Source organism: Macaca thibetana, chromosome 12 (genome assembly GCF_024542745.1).
Source record: "Macaca thibetana thibetana isolate TM-01 chromosome 12, ASM2454274v1, whole genome shotgun sequence".
In the NCBI taxonomy this organism is placed as follows: Eukaryota; Metazoa; Chordata; class Mammalia; order Primates; family Cercopithecidae; genus Macaca; species Macaca thibetana.
Window position 1 is genome coordinate 34,600,044 of NC_065589.1, and position 13,142 is coordinate 34,613,185.

General features: G+C 41.4%; 1 protein-coding gene across 4 annotated transcripts in view; it reads left to right on the forward strand.

The window, feature by feature from the left end:
* PLEKHM3 (pleckstrin homology domain containing M3) overlaps window positions 1-13,142 on the forward strand; it is a 205,454-nt gene that overhangs the window by 16,684 nt on the left and 175,628 nt on the right. For all 4 annotated transcript variants that reach the window (XM_050752639.1, XM_050752640.1, XM_050752638.1 and 1 more), the window contains one exon: window positions 8,921-9,845. In XM_050752639.1, coding sequence (XP_050608596.1) covers window positions 9,236-9,845 — 610 coding nt within the window. In that variant the 5' untranslated portion in view covers window positions 8,921-9,235. The remainder of the gene's footprint in view (window positions 1-8,920; window positions 9,846-13,142) is intronic.

Genomic DNA, 13,142 nt, shown 5'->3' on the forward strand with positions numbered 1-13,142 from the left:
CTGGATCTCTGGTGGTTTTTATGAAAATGGGCTTCCCAGCCAGAAGCTTTGGCTTTCCAATTTGACATAAAGGTGCAGTAACACTGCTGCCTTCAGTCGCAAAGCAATCTGAGATTTAAAGTGCCATGCTTATATTTAGTTAGGTTTCTGAGGCAGCAAATGTCTCAATGATTTTGCAGGTGGCAAACAATAAACATGTGCAGAGATGTGCTGAAAAATGCTTTAAGTGGATTGTTGGGGCTATTTCAAAGGGAACATCTCATCACTGGTGTTGTAAAGAGCTTGAGCTCTAAGTTGTTGGAAAATGAACCCAGCCAAGTTGCTGATATTGTAGTGGTTCACAGGACAATTCCTAAGTAATGCAAAGGTGCTTTGGTTTCTATAAAAGGTCTGAGTGAGGTTTTTGCTACCTGATCTTTGCCATGTTATTTTTAAGCCCAGGTTTTAATAGCTAGGGAGCCTTTTCTACCAAGAAAAAAATGTAAAAGTTTGAGTTCAACATAACGTTTTGGAAAATATGTCAAATTTTACTGAAACGAGCCTATAAGGAATTCAAATATAATTTTGCCAGGAAACTAGAGTGGTATATATACTTACAGATGTTAGTGGCTTAAAAATATACTGTTTATTCAGTTATTCATTCAACAAATGCTTACTGAGTACCCGCTGTGTACTAACCACAATTCTATGCCCAATGAGAGTTATACAAATGGAAGAGGGCAGAATTGCTGCTTTCAGGTTCCTCTAAGTCCAGTAGGTAGTAGTGTTACTTGATATCAGGCAGTTTACTTGATATAATTGAGCTTCCTCATTTGTAAAATGAGGGTGATAGTACTCACATTATACATTTTGGGGCTTAGAGATATGAAATACCAAGCAACTACCTGGCACAAAATAAGCTTTTGATAACTTGTAATTATTGTCATCATTGTCATTTGAGAGGGAACATGCAGCATGCAGTATATGTTATGGGGGAGGTACCAAAGATATTCTGTGGCAGTTTAAAGAAAGAACAGACCATTTTGGATCAGGGACCCAAAAAAGCTTGCGGAAGTGGTGGCATTTGAGCTGGGCCTTGAAGAATAGAATTTCAGTAGGTTGAGGTGGGAAGAGGGTATTTCAGAGATAACTGTAAACCTTTCCTGAAATAACTGGAAAAGCATAACATTTGAGCAATAGCGTTCAGTTTGGAGGTAAAGAGTGTGTGAATTGAAATAGAAAGTTGGAATGGCAAACTAGCCCAAGATTGTGAAAGGCCTAGAATGTCAGGTTAAAGAGTTGAACCTTATTGCCAATGGGAGCTTCATCGAAGGGTTTCCCTGGTGCCCAGCACAGTGTCCAGCCCATAGTAGGCACTCAGCAAATACTTATTGAATAAATAAATGAGTATAATTTTAGACAAATGGAGCTTAGTAAGCCAGGTGGAAATGTCTTACAAATAGCTGGGAACATAGGACCAGAATTCAATTCTGAGATTGAGACTGAAGGTGGAAATTTAAACAGCATGCATGTAGAAGAAGTTATTGGAGTTACACATGTGGATAAATTGATTTAAGGAGAACATCATGTAGCTCTAGCCAGAGAAGAAACTCAGACAACGCCCCCATTTGATGAGACCAGGAAGGGAAGGAAGAAGATGGAGACTAAGTGGGTAGAAATGAGAAGAAAACTTCAGTGAATGTAGTACCCTGGGAAGAAACTTAAGAAGGGACTGGTTAACAGCACAAGGAGGTTAAGGACTTTGGAAAACACTAATGGCTGTGTAACAAGGAGGTCCCTTGGTAGCTATAGAAGAGAAGTTCAATTGAGTGGGGTCTTGTGTCAGGTTGTAAGGTATAAGATATAAGTAGGCACAGCACTCCCTGGGACATTTCTTTTTGTCTATTTTTTTTTTTTTTTTTTTTGGCAAGATTAGTATTTACTGGTATTTGATTTTTTTGGCGCATACATTTAAACAAACAGTGTACCCAAACTGTATATATAGTTTTTGATTCCAATTAAATATTGGACAAAAGTACACTTACCTATTGATTTACTTTGACTGAGTTATGAGATCATGACTGATTTTTATTTCCTTTTCCATGTCTGTCACTATTTTCCAGAGTTTCTACAAGTATTTATTACTTTTAGAACTGGAAAAAAATTATATAGATTATTTTCATTTTATTTATTTATTTATTTTGAGACAGGGTCTCACTCTGTCGCCCAGGCTGGCACATAGTAGTTCAATCACAGCTTACTGCAACCTTGAACTCCTGGGCTCAAGGGATCCTCTTGCCTTAGCCCCCTGAGTAGCTGGGACTACAGGCACATGCCACCACACCTGACTAATTTTTAATTTTTTTTTTTTTTTTTTTTTTTTTGAGATAGAGTCTCACTCTATTACCCAGGCTGGAGTGCAGTGGCTCAGTCTTGGCTCACTGCAGGCTCTGCCTCCCGGGTTCACGCCATTCTCCTGCCTCAGCCTCCCGAGTAGCTAAGACTACAGGTACCTGCTGCCACGCCCGGCTAGTTTTTTCTGTTTTTAGTAGAGACGGGGTTTCACCATGTTAGCCAGGATGGTCTCGATCTCCTGGCCTCGTGATCTGCCCACCTCGGCCTCCCAAAGTGCTGGGATTACAGGCATAAGCCACCGCACCCAGCCTATTTTTAATTTTTTGTTTGTAGAGAAAGGGTCTCACTGTGTTACCTAGGCTGGTCTTGAACTCCTGGCCTCAAGTTATCCTCCTGCCTCAGCCTCCCAAAATGCTGGGATTACTGGTGTGAGCTACCACCTCCAGCCCAAATTATTTTTTTAATGGTATGCTCTTTATGTATTGTGGCAATAGTCTTCTCTTTCATTTAAACTTAGATATAATGTAGCCATTTAATGTTTTTCTCCAAACCTATGAAAATGGGATTCCATCTGTGTTTCTAGCTGTCTGTTTCATCTGACAGCCTTCTGAGCTCTTTTTATGAGGTCCACCCTGGCACCATTTCCTTTTCTGCTGCTTGTGACATGCCTGTGCTCCATCCACATCCTTACATCACCATGTAGCCTTGTGGTCCAGAAAGGCCATATTACTAGGGGCAGATCCTCTGGTGGTGTATCCTTCACATTATGTAACTCTTAAAAAATTCTCAGTCAGCCACAACCTTAAACCAAAGTGAAGACCAGGTGAGCACCCTCAATGTGGACCATCCTTGTAATCACCTTTGGCTCTTGTTTTTGCAAATTGATGGACAGACATAAGTTGTCCTAGGTATCTTTGCCATTGCAATTTTCTTCCCAGTCCAGCTGCTTCTAAAATAATATGGCCCTCATAATATTCTGAGTCACTTAGCTAAGAAGGAGGAAGTCAGTGCTTTTACCATCCAGCTCAGGAGGACACGGCATCTCTGTGTGAGTCAGTGTAGAATTATTACTCATAAGTGCTTCTGTCTCTGTGTGGGAGAACTACTGTATTCATCCTGTTCATTAGCCTTGCATAACGATCATGTAAACAACAGATTTCTTAGTTAGAAAATAGCAATACACTGATTCGTTTTGACGCATGCATAGGATTCTTTGGGTTGAGCTCTTTTATTTCCTCAATTTCTCAATCTGTTAAATAGGGGAAATACCGCTTCTTACAGAAAGGGCATTCTATACAAATATAAGATAAAATGTCTATAGGTCACTGAGTTTGGCTGAAAGGCAGCGTATTATAAATAGTTCGTTGCTGACTTTGCCTTTGTTGGACTGACAGACCTTTGTTGGACTTCCAGGGAGAGATGAGGAACACGTGATTGTTGAATGGGTGAGGTCCGGTGGAGTGCTCCATAATTATGTAGCAGTTTACATTTGTAAAGGCATGTTGGAGCAGCTACCTAGTGAATGATCCACACGCAGAGCAATTTGATATTAGCAACTCTGTGGGGTACAGGTAGCTGAGTAAGGCATGCAGAGGTTAAATGGTTTGCTAGAGGCCACCCAGCAAGTGAGTGGTTGAGCCAGATTTAGAACACAGTTCTAATTAGCTCCTGATTTCCAATTTTGTACTGAGGCAAACCACACTGCCCCCACATACTGATCTTATTCCCTTCACTTTGTCAGACGAAGGTCCCCTTTATATTTTGACCTATCTGAATGTATTATTATATTTTGATTAATTTCAAAACCAAATGAGGCAAGCTAGTAAGAACTACTCAATTATAGAAATTAAACTTGACATCAGACTCTTGTACTGTAGTGAATTTGAGAGCTATAGAGCTCAGGAAAAAGATGAAATTCCAGAGAGTAAGGTTGGAAGACAGAGCCTAAAAGAATGAAGACAGAGAGTATATAGGAGGATAAGTAAGAAGGGCATGGTGTCTGCAGTCAAGTAGCTCAGAGTTTAGAGTAGGATCTAGAGAGATTGGCTGATCATTTCAGTACAATGTAGCAAACCCAGGGTGCTATGAGAGCCTGAGCAATTAGGAAAAGCTCCCCAGCTTGGACAAAAGCATGGAGGAGTAAAATAACAAGGTGGGTGGTGTCAGGCCTCTGAGCCCAAGCTAAGCCATCATATCCCCAGCGACCTGCACGTGTACATCAAGATGGCCTGAAGCAACTGAAGATCCACAGAAGTGAAAATAGCTTAACTGATGACATTCCACCATTGTGATTTGTTTCTGCCCCACCTTAACTGATCAATGTACTTTGTAATCTCCCCCACCCTTAAGAAGGTTCTTTATAATCTCCCCCACCCTTAAGAAGTTTCTTTGTAATTCTCCCCACTCTTGAGAATATACTTTGTGAGATCCACCCCCTGTCCCCAAAACATTGCTCTTAACTCTACCACCTATCCCAAAACCTGTAAGAACTCAGGATAATACCACCACTTTTGCTGACTCCTTTTTCGGGCTCAGCCCACCTGCATCCAGGTGAAATAAACAGCCATGTTGCTCACACAAAGCCAGTTTGGTGATCTCTTCACATGGACACGTGAAACAGGTGGGTGTTGGTGAAGAACTTTAACTTGGAGAAGTGGATAGGTCATGAGGCGCTATCTCTTATGCAACACAACAGCAACACATTTGTTCAACACGTGTCTAGTACGTGTGTGTGTGTGCATGCGCTCCAAACGCTATTCCATGTATTGAGGGTACATTAGTGAACACAATGAACACAAATTCCTGGACTCGTAGAGCTTGTATTTTAGTGGAGAGAAATACTAAATGTTAAATAAGTCAATTAAATGGTATCTTAGAAGATGGTAAATGCTTAAGGAAAAAGGGTACCTCAAGACAGGTGATCAAGGTTAACGTGAACAGTAGTAAGTCATGTTCATAGTATATATCCTTAATATTATATGATGAGAATGGTACTTCAAAAACATATAGCCCTGGGTTAGTGATGAGAAAAACATCAAACAAATCCAAAATGAGGGACATTCTATGAAATGCCTGACTAGTACTCCTCAAAACTGTCAAAGACATCAAAAAAAGGTAAAGTCTGAGACACTATCATAGCCAAGACAAGGCCCAAGAAACATGACAACTAAATGTCATGTGGTATCTTGTATAGGATCCTGGAATAGATAGAGGACGTTAGGGAAATTTGAAGAATTTTGAAGAAAGTATAACTTAAGTTAATAATGATGTAACAATATTGGTTCATTAATTGTGAAAAATGTATCATACTAATGTAAGATATTACATAGAGGAAACTGAGCATGGGGTATATAGAAACTGAGTGTATTATCTTTGTAATAATTCTATAGATATAAATAACTGTTGACCGGGAGTGGTGGCTCATCCCTGTAATCCTAGCACTTTGGGAGGCCAAGGCGGGCAGATCACCAGAGTTCAAGAGTTCGAGACCAGCCTGGCAACATGGGGAAACCCCGTCGCTACTAAAAATAAAAAAATTAGCCAGGCATGATGGCGGACGCCTATAATCCCTACTACTCAGGAGGCCGAGGCAGGAGAATTGCTTGAACGCGGTGGGCTAGAGGTTGCAGTGAGCTGAGATTGTGCCACTTCACTCTAGCCTGGGTGAAAGAGCAAAACTCCGTCTCAAAACAAAAACAGAAACAAACAAAACTGTTTTAAAATGAAAAGTTTATTTAAACAAAAGCAGAGTAAGGGAGATCAAGAGTCTAGGGCAGAGAAGGGCATTATGATTTTAAAGAGGGTGGTCAGGGAGGGTCATATGAACAGTTAGCTAAGGAGAGAGTTGTCCATGTTGGGGTGTCTGGGGGAACAGCAAATGCAAAGGCCCTGAGGTGAAAACTTGCCTGCATGTTTAAGAACATCCTCTTCCCTTCTTTGGGCCTCAGTGGCTTCTTCTATGAAATACTAAGGTTGAAAAGATAATCCCAAAGGCCAGTTTCCTTGTCTAACAGTCTATGGCTTTAGACCATGTGGGTTAGAAGTATTCCACCAACCAGCATGGCCAACAATGGTTATATACATTCTTTTTTTTTTTTCTTTGAGACAGGGTCTCGCTCTGTTGCCCAGGCTGGAGTGCAATTGTGCGATCTCAGCTCGCTGCAACCTCCGACTCTCTGGTTCAAATGATCCTCCCACCTCAGCCTCCTGAGTAGCTGGGACTACAGGTGCACACCACCATGACTGGCTCATTTTTGTATTTTTAGTAGAGATGAGGTTTCACCATGTTGGCCAGGCTGGTCTCAAACTCTTGGTGGATCAAGTGATCTGCCTGCCTCCCAGAGTGCTGGGATTACAGGCATGAGCCACTGCACCTGGCCTGTTATATACTTCTAACCAGCCTGCAAATACCAAGCCAGAAGCATAAAAAATAATATATCTAGATAGTTCGATAAATCAAAAAAAAAGAGAAAGAAACAATTACTTTGAAGGTTATTTACACTTTCTCTGTCATGAGTAAAGACTGAATTTGAAACATTGGATGAGAAAAGGAATATCAGTAATCTTCAGTGAACAACTTAATACTCTGAACCTTGGAGCCTCTTATACATTGGGAAACTTGTACTTTGTTTATGTTTGTTTCAGTTTTTAGTAAGGAAAGAATGAAAAGTTTTAAGATTTATTATATTTATGTATATTTCTGTCTCTGGTATACAAGATGAAATTGAAAAATATCCCAAGTTTCAAAATTATAGAAGCACTAAAACCCTGTTACACAGTTGGAGAGACTGAAGGTTTAACTTTAGACTCAGAAAAAATAACCCTGTTTACAGCTAGAAATGTTTTATAACTAGTATATAGTTCTAAAAATAAATCTATGCCTTGCTTCATGAAGTACTAACATAATAAATATCAAAATATGTAAAAGTAGACAAATTCATAGTCATTATCACTTTGCAGGAGGTTCTATAGAGATCCTATGAACTGCAAACCTCCTTGATACATCTAAAATAAAGGTCTGTATATATGAGTTTAATTTACATATGTTAAGCTAAGTAGATTGGTGCTGTTGATATAAATGTAATGGTTTAATGACCTAAGTGGAAAAAATGAATTTAATCATAAAAATTGTGAAGTTTTTACAAAGAAACCACATCCATGTACATTTGTGACAACATGTATGTATTAGTCCGTTTTCACGCTGCTGATAAAGATATACCCCTAGACTGGGCAATTTACAAAAGAAAGAGTTTTATTGGACTTACAGTTCCACATGGCTGGGAAGGCCTCACAATCATGGTGGAAGGTGAAAAGCATGTGTCATGTGGCAGCAGACGAGAAGAACTTGTGCAGGGAAACTCCTCTTTTAAAACTATCAGATCTCGTGAGACTTATTCACTATCACAATAACAGCACAGGAAAGACCTGCCCCCATGATTTGATTACCTCCCACTGGGTCCCTCCCACAACATGTAGGAATTCAAGATGAGATTTGGGTGGGGACACAGCCAAACCATGTCAATATATAATGGAGTTGCTAGTTGCCTAGTTTTGCCTACTTGTAAGTAGTTAAGGATTTAAAAAGCCCTTGCCTAGTTGTTTTATTTGGTTTTTTTTTTTTTTTTTTTGGTAAAGGTACAAAGGTATATGTGACAGTTGGACACTTGAAATGTGACTAGTGTAACTGAGGAACTTTGATTTTACTAAATTTAAATTTGAATGGTCATAATGGCTGCTGTCTACTGTACTGGACAGCATCACTGTCAAGGTCTGCTCTAATTTGGCCCGGCCTTGGTAATCTAGTATTTGAAAGCGCGGGTTACTACTTATGTAGGATTCTTTCTGCCCAGGTAGAGATGTAAGGTTTGGAACTTGAGTTCTGTAGAGAGAAAAGGATGAACTCAAGCCTGCCACTCAGGCCGTGACTTCACCTTAAGCTCTTAGACACCCTGCAGACCGGACCCATACTCTGAGGCCGATCCTGGAAGTCTCGGGGAGTTTGGAGCCTGAAACTCTAAGAACGCCAGAGCAGTTCTGAAGTCCAGAGTCATCATCAAGCATTATATAATCTAAGTCTAAGAAGCACAAGCACAGTCACATTTGGATTTAAAAAAAGGGCAGAACCTTCTTCTCTGCTTCCCTGTGGCACCTTTAAACCCAGCAAATCATCAGTGCCTTCAAAGTTGGTGAAAGGACTCAGGTGTTTATGACTTTTAGACTGATTACGATACAGTCCCAGTCACAGAATTCCTGGTCTCTTTTGCTTACTATTTTAGGTCAGCATATCAGAGATTTGCCAGGGCAGTCTTTTCACAAATGCTCTCAAAGCATTTTCTCTGTGTGAGTAAAAGCCATTGACCTTAATTCCTCTTATCAAGTGCTCCTCCCTGCTCCGTTTAAGTTTTTATCCAAAGCGGGTAGTGATATGTATTCCTGACAATGGCACTTCTGTGTAGGTGTTGTCTGCCTTTGTGCTTGACTGCCATAGAACGGATGGATGTAGAAGTGGGAAAGCAATTCGGCAGATTTGTGTACTGTAGAATACAATGAACCATGTGCCAACGTTATCCTGTTTATTTTCTTCCAGGAAATCAAGGATTGGCATGGCGTTGCTTTGACAAGTACTTCCTGTTGTCTTCACAGAGGTCTTGCTGAAGAATAATCTCAAAGGAACATTTGGTCTCCCTATACATCTGTTAATGTCCATTAGCTAGTAGCAAATGCTTTTAATTACTGGGAAAACATCAACCACCTTTGTGTTTGGCCTGCTCCAGGAAGCCCAATGAAGGTTTCTTCCAGTTGTTTCCATAGCTGTATTGCTGAAGCACCCCTCTTGGGTGAATGTTCATGAAGCCATTTCTGGAACCAGCTTAGGAGGCTGAGGCCTCCTGGAGCCTGTGACATGGAAGCTTTGGAAGTGGATGATATCAGCCCGGCCTTAGAAGTTACGGAGGAATTCTTTAGTACTTTGGATAGTAAGCTAGAAAAGGCTGTGCAGCAAGCAGAGGTTTATGGGATCCAGGAAGTCCCTGAACTGGTGGGGCATGAGGTACTCAGTAACATAACAGACAATGGTGCTATGAGAAATGTCACCTCCCTGGGCAAGGGGGGCATGATTTGGGACCACTGTAAGAGCAGGCTCTTAGAAACCAAAGCTCAAAATGTCTTCCCTGCCAAAGAACAGTTTATGGTCCAGAGAGGGACAACCCCAGATAATCTTTCCTGGATGGAACAAAAGGAAGCATCAACCTTTAATTTTTTCAATATCTGTCAGCGTCGGAGGGACCGGCCTCGTTCTGTAAATGACTTACTGGATGAGACCTCAACTTTCAAGCCAGGGCATGCTCGATCACGATCAGATATTACCCAAGTGGACTGGAGGGTGGTCCTCAAAACCACGCCTCTGCAGCAGCAGCAACAGCAGCAGCCATCGCTTCAAGGCCCGCACGTCACCAGGCCATCTTTTCTGTTGCCCTCACCAAATAAGATAGAAGATGCTCAAGGAAATACCGGTATGTTTTTAAATTTTATTTGTTTATTTCCTTTTTTTTTTTCTTTTGGGGCTGTGACTCAGATAAGCTTATATGTTTTTATATCTGACTTCTACTGAATCATTGCTGATTTTTCCTTTGTTTCTCTTAATCTGCCTCACGAGAACCTTACGCTCCAGCATCCACATCTGGCCTTGCTTATCTAAGCTCCCTCTTCCATTTTCTTATGTACTTTACCAGACCTCAAGTCAACAGTCTTAGTATCTTCCTAAGAGGTATTCAGTGAAAAGACAATTATGGTAAATTCTCCCTTTCTAATCTTGTATGTTAGAATCAGAATACTGTCATACTTAATGTATTAATAGTATTTTCCTGTGCACATTGTATGATACTGCCTATTCTTACAGTAGATCGTACGTTGGGCTGAGCGTATGCTAGGAAGGATTTAAAGATGTGTGAAGACACAATCCCTGCCCTAAAGAACTTTTCATCTAGCTGAGGGGATCCAACACCAGCAAAGACTCAAGAAGGTACTTGGTAATGAGAGACAGTAGATGGGCCATTGAAATGTGTGGGAGGGGCTTTCATTTTACTGTCCATATAAGAGTGAGTGGCAGTGACCGTAAGAGGACAGAAGGAGAAGACACTGTGGGTTGGGCTTCTCAGGAAGGGCTTGGCTTGCAAGGGGACATGGAACTTGAGCTACATCTGGAAGGACACTAAGATGCAGACAGAACATCACAGGACATGGCACTTGGTCAGGGTTACAGTGTAAACAAAGATGGGGAGAAGAGCGTGCAGAAGAGAGCAAGCAGACCCTGGCAAGTAGAGCAAAGGACCCTGTAGCCAGCAGTGACAGGAAATGGCTGGAGAGGGTGGTTAGGTCCTCCCTCATGGCAGAGGGTCTTAAATTTCCTTTCTCCTCATACTTTATTCACATATGTGTGCACATGAATACGTACTCATGAACTTGCTCTTCTGTGAGACACAACAAACTCTCTCTCCATTTTCCCCAGAATTTCCTTTGAGATAACCTCATTTATACAGGCTATCAATTTTTGTTACTAATGACTCTCAGTCACCCTACTCAACCTTTAATGTAGATGGCTTTTACTCAATTAACTGGGAGACCATTTTTGGTACTTCACTGCTGTTTCAGTATTACTTCAATTTCTTTTTTTTTTTTTTTTTTTTTGAGGCGGAGTCTCGCTCTGTCGCCCAGGCTGGAGTGCAGTGGCGCGATCTCGGCTCACTGCAAGCTCCGCCTCCCGGGTTCCCGCCATTCTCCTGCCTCAGCCTCCCGAGTAGCTGGGACTACAGGCGCCGCCACCACGCCCGGCTAATTTTTTTGTATTTTTAGTGGAGACGGGGTTTCATTGTGTTAGCCAGGATGGTCTCGATCTCCTGACCTCGTGATCCGCCCGCCTCGGCCTCCCAAAGTGCTGGGATTACAGGCTTGAGCCACCGCGCCCGGCCTATTACTTCAATTTCTATCATTGCATGGTATTCTATTGATGCGTTCAACATTTTTATTATAAAAATTAGCTTATAAGTGTAACCCAAGGCAAGGATATAGTTTAGTATGTCTGTTAAGGAAATGCAGTGTTCCTGAAATTCATCCTTTTCAAGTCCTTTATTTTTTACACTCTAATTCATGACTTGTAATTCCTTGTCTTCTCTGCTAGGCTCTCACCAGTCTTACATCTAACCAAGGGTAGTGACCATGGGAGTGAAAAGAAAAGGACATTATATATTTTTTTTCTTCTTTTAAAATCCGTTTTTTTAGAGACAAGGTCTTGTTGTCTCCCAGGCTGGAATACGATGGTGTAATTGTAGCTCATTGCAGCCTCAAACTCTCGGGCTCATGGGATCCTCCAACATCAGCCTCTCAAGTAGCTGGAACTACAGGCAGGCCCGGCTAATTTTTTCAGGTTTTTTTAGAGATGGGGTCTTGCTATGTTGCTATGGCTGGTCTTGAGTTCCTGTGCTCAAGCAATCCTTCCATTTCAGCCATCCAAGTAGCTGGGATTACAGGCATGAGCCACCACACCTGGCTAAAAAAAGGATATTTTAAAGCACAGTACTTGATGACTGATTAGATATTAAGGGACATGGCTGGGCATGGTGGCTCATGCCTGTAATCCCAGTACTTTGGGAGGCTGAGGCAGGCGGATCATTTGAGGTCAGAGACCAGTCTGGACAACAAGGCAAAACCCTGTCTTTACTAAGAACAAAAATTAGCTGGGCTTGGTGGCACGCTCCTGTAGTCCCAGCTACTTGGGAGGCTGAGGCATGAAAATCGATTGAACCTGGGAGGTGGAGGTTGCAGTGAGACCGCACCACTGCACTCCAGCCTGGGCGACAGAGGGAGACTGTCTCAAAAAAAAAAAAAAAAAAAAAAAAAGATGTTAAGGGACATACAAGTTGCTGTAAGCCCAGTGCCTAGCAGAATGATAGCTTTGCCTTGAGCTCATGTACAAGCAGTTGCACCTTCTGATTAGCAAATAACCTCAGTAGTTTTTTTGGTTTCTTGGCATTCATTTAGGTTTTTAATCACAAAGCCTCCTTAACCATCCTAAATCCCTGGTGTAGCCCAAGTTAAGAGGGTGTCATATTTCCAATTTTATTTTTCCTAGCTTGTTTTGATTGTAAATACAAGAACTCAACCTTCCTTAGGCTCTCTAAAGACCTGAACTGCTCCTTTGAGTGCTCTACAGACCATGATAATTATTTAATTCTCATGTTTTAAAAAGTTTAATATTAAATTATGTTGAAATATGAGAACTGAGTGGTATTTTGAAAAGTCAACTGTAACAAATGGCATTTGCAAGTATCAATATAATACATTCTGACCACCATTTATTTATTTATTTTTAAATTTTTTTCCAACAGGGTCTCACTTAGTTGCCCAGTTTGGAGTGCAGTGGTGTAAATTATAGCTCACTGCAGCCTCAGTGTCCCAGGCTCATGCAATCCTTCCACCTCATATAGCTAGGACTACAGGCGTGTACCATCATGCCTGGCTAATTTATTATTATTATTATTTTTTTTAGTAGAGACAAGGTCTTGCTATGTTGCCCAGGCTGGTCGCAAACTCCTGGGCTCAAGCAATCCTCCTACCTAGGCCTCCCAAACTGTTGGGGTTACGGGCGTGAGCCACTGCTCCCAGCTATTGCCACCTTTTAGTCATCCAGGAGATAGCGAATGTGGGTAAATGGCATGCCAAGTTTTTGACACCTTTTCTTTCTGGCATTCTCTGGAGAGCAGGCAAGATAAATCATGTTCCTATTGCCCATCAGTTGAAGGGCAGGGGCAAGC